General features: G+C 41.1%; 1 protein-coding gene across 1 annotated transcript in view; it reads left to right on the plus strand.

Moving 5' to 3' along the window:
• LOC106582667 (rho GTPase-activating protein 15) overlaps positions 1–16,417 on the plus strand; it is a 64,894-nt gene that overhangs the window by 32,014 nt on the left and 16,463 nt on the right. Inside the window, exons 6-9 of the mRNA XM_014165943.2 lie at positions 5,469–5,528; positions 5,759–5,881; positions 6,061–6,150; positions 15,705–15,764. Coding sequence (XP_014021418.1) covers positions 5,469–5,528; positions 5,759–5,881; positions 6,061–6,150; positions 15,705–15,764 — 333 coding nt within the window. The remainder of the gene's footprint in view (positions 1–5,468; positions 5,529–5,758; positions 5,882–6,060; positions 6,151–15,704; positions 15,765–16,417) is intronic.

Below are 16,417 nucleotides of genomic sequence, written 5' to 3' on the forward strand. Positions count from 1 at the left end.
TGCTGTGAGACAGGGAAGGTTCCACTTGCTTCCACCTCACATATGCCGGGCCCAGCTCTGGAGGAGTCAGGCTGAGGGTTGCCATTGAGGGTGGAGGAATTGAGATCCCCATCCATGTATATCTGGCTCGACGGACCACTTGTTATGGCACTAAACTAAAAGACAGAAAATCTCTGGTATTTCACTTCTTTTTTAAATTTAACCTTTGTTTAACTATGCAAGTCAGTTAAGAACAAACTCTTATTTACAATGACAGCCTACCCCGGCTAAACCCTAACCCGGACGACGCTGGGCCAATTGGGAGCCCCATAGGGCAGCGCACAATCACGGCCAGTTGTGATACAAAACTGAGTTTAAATGTATTTGGCTAAGGTGTATGTAAACTTCCGCCTTCAACTGTATGTGTAGTTGAATTTATTCCTCCACTGTGTGACTGTTGTATTTTGTTGTCACGGCCTTATTGTATATCACGATGGCGTATGAACCAATGGGTTATAGAGCAAACAACGCAATTATCACAACATAGGTTGTAATATGGCTTTTTTACTGGCTTGGCTTGGCTTCCTCAGTGATTTTACCCACGCGCCACTACTGATTACAAATCAGTCTGAGAGCTTTTTTGACAGTATTTCAATCTGAAGGAAGAATGGTTTGAACTGACTGAAATGCATCAGCAATGTATTGAGAAGTTCAGAGGATCATCAGGCAATAATGGTGTATGATTTTCTGTGTAGAAAAGTACATTATCATTGAATATGTTATTTTAGCCCTAGTCTGAATTAGTGCGGAGCAGTGACAATTTTAAATTAGAAAATCTTTGAGGCATAAAAAAATGGGATGCATGCCAGCAAAGCCACTACACAACACAACACAAAACAATACATTAGTTGCACTATAACGGTGACAAACGGTGCCCACAAACTGTTAGGGCCTACATAAAGCTGTCCCAACAGCAGAGTCCCAAAAGCAGTCCCAACACCTTACCACTGCTACTGCTGGCTATCACCGGAGCCTTGTTTGTCAGCGAAACAGTTCATTCAGCCTCATTTACTGCCTTGTAAAAAACATAGCTGATATGGCTGACTTGCTTAAACAAATGTGGTTTCTAGGCACATGGCCTACTAACAGCTTACGATACAACATACTTTACTTTTTAAGCTACAGTGCGAAAGTATTCACTCCCCTTGGCATTTTTCCTATTTTCTTGCCTTTACAACCTGTAATTAAAATACATTTTGGGGGGGTTTGTATCATTTGATTTACACAACATGCCTACCACTTTGAAGATGCAATTTTTTTATTTATCGTGAAACAAACAAGAAATAAGACAAAAAAATACAAACTTGAGCATGCATGACTATTCACCCTCCAAAGTCAATACTTTGAAAGAGCCACCTTTTGCCACAAGTACAGCTGCAAGTCTCTTGTGATATGTCTCCATAAGCTTGGCACATCTACCCACTGGGATTTTTGCCCATTCTTAAAGGCAAAACTGCTCCAGCTCCTTCAAGTTGGATGGGTTCCTGCTGGTGTACAGCAATCTTTAAGTCATACCACAGATTCTCAATTGGATTGAGTTCTGGGCTTTGACTAGGCCATTCCAAGACATTTAAATGTTTCCTGTTAAACCACTTGAGTGTTGCTTTAGCAGTATGCTTAGGGTCATTTTCCTGCTGGAAGGTGAACCTCCGTCTCAGTCTCAAATCTCTGGAAGACTGAAACCGGTTTCCTTCAAGAATTTACCTGTATTTAGCGCCATCCATCATTCCTTCAATTCTGGCCAGTTTCCCAGTACCTGCCGATGAAACACCATCCACCACCATGCTTCACTGTGGGGATGGTGTTCTCGGGGTGATGAGAGGTGTTGGGTTTGTGCCAGACATAGCATTTTCCTTGATGGCCAAAAAGCTCAATTTTAGTCTCATCCGACCAGAGTTCCTTCTTCCATATGTTTGGTGAGTCTCCCACATGCCTTTTGGCGAACACCAAACGTGTTTGCTTATTTTTGTCTTTAAGCAATGGCTTTTTTCTGGCCACACTTCCATAAAGCTCAGCTCTGCGTAGTGAACGGCTAAAACTGGTCCTATAGACAGATACTCCAATCTCCGCTGTGGAGCTTTGCAGCTCCTTCAGGGTTATCTTTGGTCGCTTTGTTGCCTCTCTGATTAATGCCCTCCTTGCCTGGTCCGTGAGTTTTGGTGGGCGGTCCTCTCTTGGCAGGTTTGTTGTGCCATATTCTTTCCATTTTTTTAATAATGGATTTAATAGTGCTCCGTGGGATGTTCAAAGTTTCTGATATTTTTTTATAACCCAACCCTGATCTGTACTTCTCCACAACTTTGTCCCTGACCTGTTTGGAGAGCTCCTTTGTCTTCATGGTGCCGTTTGCTTGGTGGTGCCCCTTGCTTAGTGGTGTTGCAGACTCTGGGCCTTTCAGAACAGGTGTATATATACTGAGATCATGTGACACTTAGATTGCACACAGGTGGACTTTATTTAATTAATTATGCGACTTCTGAAGGTAATTGGTTGCACCAGATCTTATTTTGTGTATGTCCATTACATGAAATACAAATACAAATCCATTTAAATTACAGGTTATAATGCAACAAAATAGGAAAAACGCCAAGGGGTGTGAATACTTTTGCAAAGCAGTGTACTTTATGCATATCTCCCTGGCATATTACATCATTTATACAGCAGCATACAAGACATTTTTGGACTCACCTTGTTGTGCTGTGCTCTCTTGAACAGGAAGGTGGCGCGGCAGTCCTTCGTGGGCAAATTTTGTCATCAAACTTTGTCATCAAAGTCTGAAATTCTCTGGATTTATGGTGCTGGGAATTCGAAAAAATAAAGGTTGAATCATGATGACGTCAGTGATCTTCAGGTCGTAGCTCTAGAAAGAGGCCCAATTTCTGAAAGTTTAATTTATAGTTTTTTTTTTCCAGTCATAGCTCGTTTTTCCCGAGTTCCCAGTTGTCTTGAACTCACTAAAGTCAGATTTTTCAGTTCTGAGTAAACAGTTGTTTTGAGCGCGGCACAAATCATGCTTCATTGACAGCATGGCCAATGTTGAATGTTTATCATTTTAAACCACACAGCCACATCCACTGAATAGCTGTCACGGCTGTCTGAAGGAGCGGACCAAAATGCAGCGTGTTCATGGTTCCACATACTTATATTTATTGTGAAACTTTGCAAAACACCAAATACTTGAAAAGACAAACACAACAAACTGTGACGCAGAGAGGACAACACACTACTCAAAAGATAATCACCCACAAAACACAAGTGGGACAAACATCAACTTAAATATGGCCTCAAATTAGAGACAACGACAACAGGCTGCCTCTAATTGGAGGTCATGACAAACAAAACCCAACCTAGAAATACAAAAACTAGAAACTAAACATAGAAATACAAAAACGGACAAACACCCCCCTGTCACGCCCTGACCTACTCTACCACAGAAAATAACAACTTACTATGGTCAGGATGTGACAATAGCAGGCTAATGATTGCTTTACAGTGCTGGCAGTTAGCCACACTGATTCCTTCCAAACCCCTCATTGTTGAATTTGCGATTTCCAACTTGTTGTATAATGTTTATGTCCAATGGCCGATGAGCACCGATATGTTTTATCAATCATTTATCTTCATTATTTCTCTTCATATGACAAGGATTAAAAAGGATTTGCCAGTAGATTGTCGACTTGATTCATGATGATGACTGCTAGCTAAGATTTTGAAAGTATGATGTTGACATGTCCAATCAAAGCTACTGTAGATATAATGTAATTTGACGTAATTTTATCTGTGGCCAGTGACCTTGAGCCTTCTTGGATGGGCACTTCTAATGTAACTCTATGGCAGCACCCAAGGGGCTTGAATCTTCTAGCTCTACCCTTACATGCCAACCGTTGCATGCGCGAGCGTTGCAAAATAAATGTACACATCTTATTCAATCATTGAACCCACACTGCTCGCGCGCATCAGCGAGCGTCTGCCTAGCCAAGCACTAAAATAGAACTTTGTTGTATTTGTGAGGCTCGATGCGTTGCAAGTCCTGCCTCTCCCATCTCCACATTGGTTTTTAGGAGCATGTACCCAGGTGGGTGATTGAAAGATGAGCTGAGGTCCACACTCCAGCCCAGTTGGTTGTGGTAATGTACCTTAAAGTTGGTTGCCAACTGCCATATAAAGTCCAAAGAAGAAGAATCCTGAAGGAGTGAGAGATTACTAGAAACGAACTCGGTTTACCGTTTTTTTCTGTGGATTAATTGTTGGGGTAGAGGACCTTGTGCATTTATAAATAACAACCCAATGTTTATATCCCAAGACAAATCAGCAAGCATCAGCAAGCTAACTAGCTAAATTGCCATAAATGTTTAATGCTTTTTGACCTGTCCCCAAATTAATATAGTTGCTTCAGAGTTTGTTTTGATATTTCAACCTGCGTGTCCTGATCGCGTCTGGTGTGGGGGGACCAAATCAACATGCGTGTGATGGCGCGTGCGGTCTGGTCAGCATGTTAGACTTGGATGGTGACATAGTGTCCCCATGAGGGACAGAACACTGAGCCAATCAAGCCGCAACACTCCATATTTTCTGCTGGCTTGCCCCACCACAACAGAAAGCACTGAGCTAGGCTGAAACACCTACATTTTGGAGCTGCCTTACTCAAGAAAACAAAAAAGAGACCAAACATGGTCTCTTTTTTGTTTTCTTGAGTAAGGCAGCTCCAAAATGTAGGTGTTTCAGCCTAGCTCAGTGCTTTCTGCGGCTTTATTAACTCAATGATACATATATATATTATTTACATTGTTTCCAAACTGACATGTGACACGTAGTAATGCCAAAATAACATACAAAACAGGAAAGCCCCCCTAAAAAATGTGACAAGCATTCCCCCCTAAAAAATGTGGGGCTCAAAACATGAATGACGGGTAGCCACTGGTGCCTGGTCTTGTCCATTCTGTTCTAATGAGTCCTGTACGGCTTGTGGGCATTGTAGAGGGAAACAGACACATAATGTACTTGTTCCTGAGAGTCTTATCTTTAAGTGATGTGGTCATAATATTTTGTAGCTTAAACGGTTCAAAAGATAGAGCCACATCTGTAGGAAGATAACTGAAACTGGTCTGTTTATTACAACTGCATCTAGAGGCTACCTGACGTTACTGACATAACCCCAGTTTTCACAACTCCATTGTCAAATCCAACTAGTTAAGGAAACACTGGTGTAATCTGTAGGTTGCACATGCCACTCAGCCATCATTAGTAGAATTAATATATTCCTTACTTTTCAATCTATTTCAGTGCAATAGATGGCTTCCTTATATCCTACATTACATTATGTACCCGTTCACTAGCGTTAGTAGACATTGGTGACCTTAAGGTTTTCTATAAGCCACGTTTTCATGTTGATGTGGACGGGTTCTCCTCTCTACTCTGCCCTACATCAGGTAAAGAGGCGGAGCCAAGCAGAACCCCCCAGTCCTGCCCCCGGTCAGCGACCACTACAGGTGATTTTTGTTTGTTTATTTCACCATTTTATTCTGATGGAGGCAAAAAAACGTATTTTTTTTTTTTAACCTAAAATAGGCTAACTAATATGTTTTTAGGTTTGAGTGAGAGTTCCTTTCAAACCATTATATATATTTTTTAAATCACATAGCCAACACAACGTGCATACATGATATCATAGAGGATGACACCAAAAAGTAATACACTTATTTCCATTGTGGCTCTGCAGGTGCTGGACCTATGGGAGCAGTACTCGGACCCCACCACAGGGCGATGTTTCTATGCAAACACCGTTACCAAGGAGAGGTCTTGGAAACCCCCCCGCAGAGCCCGCGAACGCACCCCCAGCCGGGTAACAGACATAATAGAACGTAGGGTCTTATGTTTAATTAGAACAGCCCACTTATTGTTAAACAGTACTATTTATTGGGACAATAGAGTCTATCAACACATGTTAGTATTGCTAGCAATGAAAAATGGTGGGACAGATGTACATTGAAACTAACACCTATACTCTCTTCCCTGCTATAGGCTAGTCCGATGCAGCCACAGACATTTCCACAGGACACCAACAACCTGTCATTACCCATTCCAGGCACAGGAAATGGCAACATGCACAGGGTAGGCCCACCTACAGGCTCTGTTTCCTGTCACACGTTATCTGTCCTAATGTCTATACAAATGGTTACAATTTCAACCGCCTGTATGGCATGCACAGGGTAATGATCTTCATTTGATTTCTTGTGGCCTATAGCAGTATGCCTGAAGACACTGAGAGGCTTCAGAGGAGAAGTGGTGTACTGTATCACTGAGGATGTGTTATCTTGTCACATAGCTATGTTATCATCACAGAATCAGAGCATCACAGTATCAATACATAGAGATGTACTTTTGACTGGCTTAACGCCACTCTACCCTATTTCCTGCTTGAGTATTCTAGCTACACAAACAAGATTTAGTTATCACAGAATCATTACACAGATAAATATCTCCATATACAGATGTACAGCTGGCTAAGCTAGTGTCACTCAACCCTACTACAGTATCATTACATAGACATACAGAACATTAAGAACACCTGCTCTTTCCATGACATTGACTGACCAGGTGAATCAAATCAAATTGTATTTGTCATATTTGTCACATTTCATCTTACAGTGAAATGCTTACTTACAAGCCCTTAACCAACAATGCAGTTAAGACAAAATAAGTGTTGAGTAAAAAATAGATAAGTAAAAAATAATTAAAGAGCAGCAGTAAAATTACAATAGCGAGGCTATGTACAAGGGGTACCGGTACAGAGTCAATGTGCGGGGGCATCGGTTAGTCAAGGTAGGTGAAAGATATGATCTCTTATTGATGTCACTTGTTATTCTATTTCTATGAAAGTCACTCTACCATACTTCCTGGTCGCCAGTGTAGGCCGTCTCGTCTCAGACAGCATTGCTCAGAAGCAGAGTATCAGAATAGGGGTGCTGATCTAGGATCAGTTTTTCCTTTTTACATCATAATGAAAAACATCCTTGATCAGCACTCCTACTCTGACCATTTTTGAATGTAGCACCATCTAGGGCTCAGAGCCAGAATAACACCTCATGTTCCAGATTAGTGTTAGACTAAATAAAAAAAAAGGGATTATTAACTAGTCTACTGTACATCCTCCTAGTTTCACCATGTACTTCTTTATTTACTTAATAATGTAATGTTGACAGTGAGAGTCTCGCAGGCCTTAAACACTCAAGCAGAGCTGTATGGATAGACATGGCACCAAGACTCCACAAGTTGTCTTGGTAACACTTTGGCCCCATCCGTAAACAAGCTCTGACCCAAAATGCACTTATATTACAGATGTCCGATCTTAATTTGATTAGTCTTTTTTTGCGGAATATGTTCCTGCACATCAGGAAGTTCAAATAAGCCTTGTGATTTAGATACGTTCATCAAAAACCCGCAGTTCTCTTTCTCTGCATGCGGGGGCAGTCAAGTCATTTGGACCAGTGGGGCCATATTTGTCCATATTCTTTAGGCTACCCATTTAACTCTATCCATTGTCACATAATGAAAGGTGTCAAACCCCATAATAGGCTACAGTTTGTGTTTCCCTGGCTGAGCTGATGAGGGCCTTCAGAGGACATCTTAAGGTTTCTAGCGATCCTAAGGTTAGTTCAATCGAGGCCTAGGGTGGTCTAGCAGTTAGAAAATCTGCCTTCGACATGCACATATAGGCCTACCGTGTCAGTGTGGGTTTGATTCCGGCCCATGCCCTTCTGGCAAAAATAACTAAATCCCCCCGATTGACTTGATTTAGTTGTACATTTAAAAAATGGGCAGTCCCAGATAGTTGCAGTGAAATGTGTTGTTTTACAGGTCAGCCATCGTAGTACGGCTGCCCTGGAGCAAATTAGGTTTAAGTGCGTTGCTCAAAGGCACATAGACAGATTGTTCACCTTGTCAGCTTGGGTATTCAAACCAGAGGCCTTTCGGTTACTGGCGCAAGGCTAACCGCAAGGCTTCCTGACGACTTTCATCCCAATCTAGATAAGAAATTACCATTACAGACACTTTAATTTTAAAGACAGTTGTATTTAATGGATAACGTAAATAGCAAAAAAATCTAATTGTAACAGTATGCCACACAAACAATAGTTTCCATTCATACAAAGTGTCGGATAAATTGCCACAGTGGATTTGATGTGGTAAATGCTGAATGCTTGTCAAATAGATAAATTGCTCTTAGTCTGTTCAAAAAGGACTAAGTTCTTCCGATGATAATACCAACCAGAGGGCGAACATACACTGTATATACAAAGTCTGAGGACACCCCTTCAAATGAGTGGATTCTGCTATTTCAGCCACACACCTTTCCTGTTTAGCATGACAATGCCCTCGTGCACAAAGCAAGGTCCATACAGAAATCTTTGTCGGGATCGATTTGGAAGAACTTGACTGGCCTGCACAGAGCCCTGACTTCAACTCCATCGAACAACTTTGGGCTGAATTGGAACGCCGTCTGGGAGCCAGGCACATAATGAAAGGTGTGAAAAACAATAATAGGCGATTGTTTGTGTTACCTGGCTATTGTTGCTTTCTAGGTCTGTGCATGTTCTTTTAGTCAATTTAGCCTACCTTGTATTATTTATAATCATATGTTATGTTGGACGTGTGCTAACAATCTAATTGTTATTTGTCCAATGATTTATTATTTCTTTAAAGTATTTTTTAACGATTAGGGCAGTCCCACTCCTTTCGTAATTGTTTTGCTTTTATTGAAGAGATAGAAAAGTGTTGGAAAAACAGGCAAGATAGGGGAGGGTTAGTCAAAGGGCAGTGGGCCTGGATTCTAACCTTTGCCTACTCCACTAGCTGAAACCGCTGGAACACACAGGCACTGAGGCCACCAATGATTAATTCTGCCTATTGCTTGCATTGAATACATAATAAAACAACTGAAAAATATTTTTTTAAAGATTTGAATATCTAAACAAATATTTAGAGTCACCACTAGGAAGCAGCTGGAAGCGGTGTTTGTATACAATGCACACCTTACCAACATTCTACTTTATGTAAGGACGCATTGGCCATCTAGCAATTCAGGCAAATGCCAAATGGGCTGGACCATTTTTTAGTTGGGTGGGCTGATCAATATTGACACACACAACTAATATATATATTTATTTAAAGAAATATGAAAAAGTTGACATGGCCATCGGCCCATGTTATTCTAATCTATAATGAGCCATTGGCTGATCAGTACAGAAAACCCTTCTAGATCAGTGGGCAACGGACGGCACGGTTTTAACATTTCAAAATGTAATTATAGGAAAAACACAGAATTGAAAGCTTCGTCCCCTTCTCACTGTCAAAAAGAGGAGGGTCTCAGCTGTCTGTAGGTACAATTTTTATTTCTCATCTCTCAATATTCAGCTTAATACCAACTATTTTACAACCAAGATATTATATGGCTTTGAGATATGGAAATGCACACCAGCCATTGCAAGGGCATAGGCCTATAGGTCTCATAGGTAGTAGCCTACGACCGCAATTTTTTTTAGGACATTACATTTACTGTTGGATGAATACATGGCTACTAGCAGTGAGTAGCCTATTACATTTAGAGATAGTAATTTAGTTAATGTGTTGAGTTTCCAATTCCTCAGGTGTTGACCACAAATTAATTAGCCTATGATATTAGTTAGCGCAAATAAGATGTATGTAATTCATATCTATTGAACAAAACAAACAAAAATATTCTGGAGTCCTATTTGAACAGTAAAATATAGCAACAATAGTCAATAATTGTCAATCCAAAATTCATGACAATTACTGGATTAGGTTGCACATCAAAATATCTTGAGTGATGGATTCCTGCTTGGACGTGTTAGATGAAACCAGGTATTTCTTGAAGACCTCAGTAGCCTATTTATTACATTTCTTAATAAAGCATCATGAATGACTTCATAAAACTATTACTCATGGGTTGATGCCACCAACTGTAAAAGTTAATGGCACCAGTGACACCAGGGAAAAATGTTAGTCTGGACTCTGGAGCCCTGTAGTAACTAACACTTCCGATAGGTGTTGATTCAGAGCAACACATATGACAGACACTCATTTGCGATATAGCCTAAGTCGTTAGTTTGGCTTTTATAACGTATAAGGCTTAAGCAGACAGACAGGCAGACAGACAGAGAACAAGAAGAAGCACAGAGTGACAGCAGAGAAGATGCTGAGATAGATAGACAGCACAACAGGGACGAGCAGAGGCACAGTTATAGTGGTGAGTTGTATCTTCAGTGGGGTTTTTACATATTGTATTTGTTTTAAACATGAGCTGGTTAAAAAAGAGGAGAACCACCATGTCTCAACAGTCATTGGTACAGAAATGGTTTAGAAACGCTTTACTCTATTGTCAATGTTATGTATCAGCACTACTACCTGTGTCTAAGTAGGGTGTGTGGGGATTGGGTGTGTGTGTATAGCTGGTTGCCTGCCAGGGGCTGTGAGTTGGCGGCGTGCACAGTGAAATGGGCTGGTGTGGCTAAAATTCCAGGGTGGAATTCTTGTCCCAGTCCGCGCCTGAGGCTACGTGCAGGCTGCAGCGTCTTGTGTGAATTCTTATGTGGATTAAAATAAATTGACGTATTTGTAGGGGGTAGATGTATTTTTCGTTAGGCAAAATCAGGTCAATTGTTTTATTGTATGTTGAAGAAAAACAATAGGTAGAATAAACTATAGGTTTCCTCAGTGCTTGTGGGTCCAGCGGTTACAGTCACTGACTCCGGCACACATATGCCAGTGTCGGCATGGGTTCAAATCCGACCCCCTGCAATTTGACTCATGGATGATCTTCTATTTTTGACGCATTAATTCTGCATGCTTAAAGGGTTAAAACAGAAACAACTCAAAAATGAACACTTTACCCATTCATTCAGAATAGTTAAGGTTAGGGCTATGGTTTGGGCAAGGCTTAAAGTAAAATAAAAAATGACATGCCTATGTATCATCACTATTCATAGTATTCTTTAGTGCTTGCTAGAGCATTGTGAGCTGCCGCAGGGCAGTGGTCTAAGCAGCGCTCTTTGGCTCCTGAGCCTCCTGAGTTACTGGGCAATATGACCAGCCTGGGTCTACATTAGGCCCACAAGTTCATTTAATTTATATTTCAATGTTTTCAAGAAGTAAAATGAATAGTTATAACGACACAGGGCGAGACCCAGATGTAGACACTGGAGGCAGATGGTTCGAGTCTCTGATATTTATTGAAAAACAAGGGGCTGGCAAGAGGCAGGTCAAGGACAGGCAGAAGTTCATAAACCAGGTCAGAGTCCAAAAGGTACAGGGCGGCAGGCAATAGTCTTATAATTTTTACATCAAAGAAAAGTGTCTCAGCCCAACGAAATCGTCTTTGGATAGGCTCAAATTCATAAACATCCTGTCAGCTTTACGAAATGAAATATTAAAGCCGCACAATACAGGCTTTCAATCCACACCAAAGACCAAAACTATATTTACAAATTATACATAGCTATAAAACGTGGACGAGCATCCACACTGGAGGAAAATGTATCGTTCTACAGTAGGCCTACATCTGTCAATCAACTGATGGCACAAATCAGCTCATCAACTCAGCCAGGGAAACACAAACAGTAGGCTATTATCGGTTTTCACACCTTGCATTATGTGACAATGGATCAATCAATAAAATGTATTTATAAAGTCCTTTTTACATCAGCCGATGTCACAAAGTGCTATACAGAAACCCAGCCTAAAACTCCAAACAGCAAGCAATGCAGATGTAGAAGCATGGTGGCTAGGAAAAACTCCCTAGATACAGTAGGATAGGCTAACGGGTAGCCTACAGAATGTATTGTAATATCATAAAATAACAAGGGGCCTATTGCAACCATCGGTGACACTAGATTATCGCAATACATGCAAAATGTACAAGCACAGCTAATCTTAATAACAACCATTATTGGTCACCTCTAACCGGAACAACTTAGTCCTTTTTGAACAGACTAAGGGTGATTTATCTATTTGACAAGCATTCCATAGTCTACAATAGAAATAAAGCGTGGGCCGGCGTGGGCCGGAATCATACTTATGCCGACAAGGTAGGCCTTTATGTGCGCTGAAGGCAGCAGCCCGAACTGTTAACCACCCCAGGCCACCATTGAACTCAATTTTGACCTAAGCATACACATGACATTGTCGGAGCCCTAGTGGAGACCAATATCTATCTTATGTTATTAAGCTACAGTTGAAGTCGGAAGTTTACATACACTTGGGTTGGAGTCATTAACACTCGTTTTTCAACCACTCCACAAATGTATTGTTAACAAACTATAGTTTTGGCAAGTCGGTTAGGACATCTACTTTGTGCATGACACAAGTCATTTTACAAACGATTGTTTACAGACAGATTATTTCACTGTATCACAATTCCAGTGGGTCAGAAGTTTACATACACTAAGTTGACTGTGCCTTTTAACAGCTTGGAAAATTCCAGAAAATTATGTAATGGCTTTAGAAGCTTCTGATAGGCTAATTGACATCATTTGTGTCAATTGGAGGTGTACCTGTGGATGTATTTCAAGGCCTACCTTCAAACTCAGTGCCTCTTTGCTTGACATCACGGGAAAGGAAAATAAATCAGCCAAGACCTCAGAAACAAAATTGTAGACCTCCACAAGTCTGGTTCATCCTTGGGAGCAATTTCCAAATGCCTGAAGGTACCACTTTCATCTGTAAAAACAACAGTACGCAAGTATAAACACCATGGGACCGTGCAGCCGTCATACTGCTCAGGAAGGAGATGCATTCTGTCTCCTAGAGATGAACGTACTTTGGTGTGAAAAGTGAAAATCAATCCCAGAACAACAGCAAAGGACCTTTTGAAGATGCTGGAGGAAACAGGTACAAAAGTATCTATATCCACAGTAAAATGAGTCCTATATTGACATAACCTGAAAGGCCGAACAGCAAGGAAGAAGCCACTACTCCAAATCCGCCATAAAAAACCCAGACTATGGTTTGCAACTGCACATGGGGACAAAGATCGTGCTTTTTGGAGAAATGTCCTCTGGTCTGATGAAACAAAAATATAACTATTTGACCATGATGACCATCGTTATGTTTGGAGTAAAAAGGGGGAGGCTTGCAAGCCGAAGAACACCATCCCAACCGTGAAGAACGGGGTTGGCAGCATCATATTGTGGGGGTGCTTTGCTGCAGGAGGGACTGGTGCACTTCACAACATTGATGGCATCATGAGGTAGGAAAATTACGTGGATATATTGAAGCAACATCTTCAGACATCTGTCAGGATGTTAAAGCTTTGTCGCAAATGGGTCTTCCAAATGGGCAATGACCCCAAGCATACTTCCAAAGTTGTGACAAAATGGCTTATGGACAACAAAGTCAAGGTATTGTAGTTGCCATCACAAAGCCCTGACCTCAAATGTGTCGGCAGAACTGAAAAAGAATGTCCGTGCAAGGAGGCCTACAAACCTGACTCAGTTACTGTCACAGCTGTAATAAGGAGCAGACCAAGATGCAGCGTTTTTGATCCACATATTTATTATAACCGTGAAACGTGATGCAATACATAAATACTATAACTAACAAAAAAACAACAAACCGTGACGCAGAGAGGAATACATACTACTCAAAAGATAATCACCCACAAGGACAGGTGGGACAAACATCAACTTAAATATGGCCTCCAATTAGAGACAACGACAACCAGCTGCCTCTAATTGGAGGTCATGCCAAACAACGACCAACATAGAAATACAAAAACTAGAACTGAACATAGACATACAAAAACAGATAAACACCCCCTGTCACGCCCTGACCACTCTACCATAGAAAATAACAACTTACTATGGTCAGGACGTGACAGTTACACCAGCTCTGTCAGGAGGAATGGGCCAAAATCCACCCATCTTATTGTCGGAAGCTTGTGGAAGGCTACCCGAAACGTTTGACCCAAGTCAAAATTTAAAGGCAATGCTTCCAAATACTAATTGAGTGTATGTAAACGTCTGACCCACTGGGAATTTGATGAAAGAAATAAAAGCTGAAATAAATCATTCTCTCTACTATTATTCTGACATTTCACATTCTTAAAATAAAGTGGTGATCCTAACTGACCTAAGAAAGGGCATTTTTACTAGGATTAAATGTCAGGAATTGTGAAAAACTGAGTTTAAATGTATTTGGCTAAGGTGTATGTAAACTTCCGACTTCAACTGTATATTAAACAAAGGTTGTTGATGTGTATGGCTGGATTTCAGGTACATGTTTGTACATTTGAATGTTGCAGTAATAGGACCTAGGCCTAGCATTTTAGCGAGCGAGAGAGACAATTATTTTGATAGCATGCCTTGATGCCAGTGACTCGATTCCTCCCGAATGGAGAGAAAGATAACTGATATTTTTCAGGGACTCATGAGGCTCATTTGAATTTCCTGATGCAGCAGGAAAATTCTCTGTGACAAGAGTGATCAGGTTAAGATCCGACATCTGTAGGGGTTGTACAGTGTAACAATGAGCAATTACAATAGTTGTTACACTGTACTTACAGGAATAACCACAGAGTACTGTAAAGTCAAGTTGTGTCTGGGCCTCATTTAACTTCAACCCCAACTGACTTATTGGTCACCATGGTAACTATAAAGATAAGAGCATTCAAGGAACTCAATTCCAGGAGCTAAAATAAGTCTCTGTGCTGTTGTAACTCTTAGTGTTGTTATATTGTTGATATGATAATGTCTCTCTCTTAGTCTGGCACATGGCTTCCTGGTTGTGCAGAGTGAGGGCGATTGTAGATGCTGATAGTGTTAGCTTCCTTATAGAAAGGGGAAGTTTGGTGAGAGAGAGAAGGACATACGGGCAGAAGTGGTTTGGGGTTGTATTTACTTTGTTCGAGATAAAAAAAAAGAAGTGTGTATCAGAAAGCTACTTCAACTGACTGACAGTGGGGGGGACTAACTCTCAAATGGATTAACAAGGGAACACTTCATATCAGTTTTGTTTTAATCTGGACTTTCATCTGATCGAGGTCTACAAGCTGAATAACAGTGTGTCTGTAAGTTAAGAGTCGTAACCCCCTCTACATTTGTGTGTGAGATCGGAAAGACAGCACTACTGTTATGTGTCATCAGTTAGCATATAGGCTCATGTTAGTGCTGTCATCTTCGCGATCGGTAGATAACTGATCATTATGACTGTACCTGCATGTGTGTGTGTGTATGTCCCAGTTCTATGACAGCATGCACGTCAGCAGAACGTTAGGTTTAAACGGTGACAATGCTATCTAACTGTGGTGCGGTAAGGAGAGCACTCAGTCATGCCGTTCATTAGAAAAGTTTCAACTGTCAGCCGTTGGCGTGAGTGTTGTGTGTGTGTATGCTTGCAAGCTCTGCTTACTGTTCAATCTGCATCCTGTTTTTCATAATCAGGATGAGTGGTGAAATATGATGTGCTGGCAAGTCAACTGGAATGTTTGGAAAGGAAAGTGTGTATTCATGCTTTTAAGTGTTGCTTATTGTGTTGGCAATTATAGGCCAGTGTTGGTTTTAATATGCCTGTGTAGTGAAAGCAAAAGATACATGGACTGTAAGGAAATAGATCAATAAAGTATTTTTCTTCTTCTTCTTCTTATCATCCAGCTATCTCCAGACTTCCTCTTCACCGGCCAGAAGCCTGACAGTGGCTGGGAGCTGGAACAGGTGAGATTTGATTGAAATGGAATTTACAGATGATTACAGGGGAAATAACTTCCTGGCATCAAACAAGGAAGTCAAAGTACAGTTGATGTGTAAAACAACAATACCTACAGTATACAAACTAATTCCCCTATTGGGGCTATCTGAAGCAAGCAGTCTTGCTTAGTTATCCTCTTCGTACCTTCTGGCACATAAGGCAGTGACAAGACCTCTCCAATTCTCATGATCAGATGTTCAGGAATTGAAGCTAAGATGGGGCCATGGTGCCAAACAGGCTTTAGAATGTCTGAGGCATTCTTATGTGTTCCGATCCTCTTTATAACACCAGTCAAGAATCCAGTTACACAATGTCATCTTGTGATGTCAGGTGGTATGTTGCACTCCAGTGTTACTGCAACATGTTGCCTCACAGTGAGAATAGAGGCAGGTGCCTTGTTTGCCTGAACCTTATCTAGCAGATCTGGCTCCAAAACAAATCCTCAACCACTCATCATGGAAAGATGGCACACATCAAGATGGGTATTTATTTTTCATCTCTATGGCACAATCCGGTTGTTCTGGTCAACAGTATTGCACTATATAGAAAATAGGGAGCCGTTTGGGACAGACACTGCTTGTGTCGTAAGGTTGTGATTTGTGTGTCGGGTCGTGAGTTG

The sequence above is a fragment of the Salmo salar genome, chromosome ssa22, assembly GCF_905237065.1.
Source record: "Salmo salar chromosome ssa22, Ssal_v3.1, whole genome shotgun sequence".
Classification (NCBI taxonomy): domain Eukaryota; kingdom Metazoa; phylum Chordata; class Actinopteri; order Salmoniformes; family Salmonidae; genus Salmo; species Salmo salar.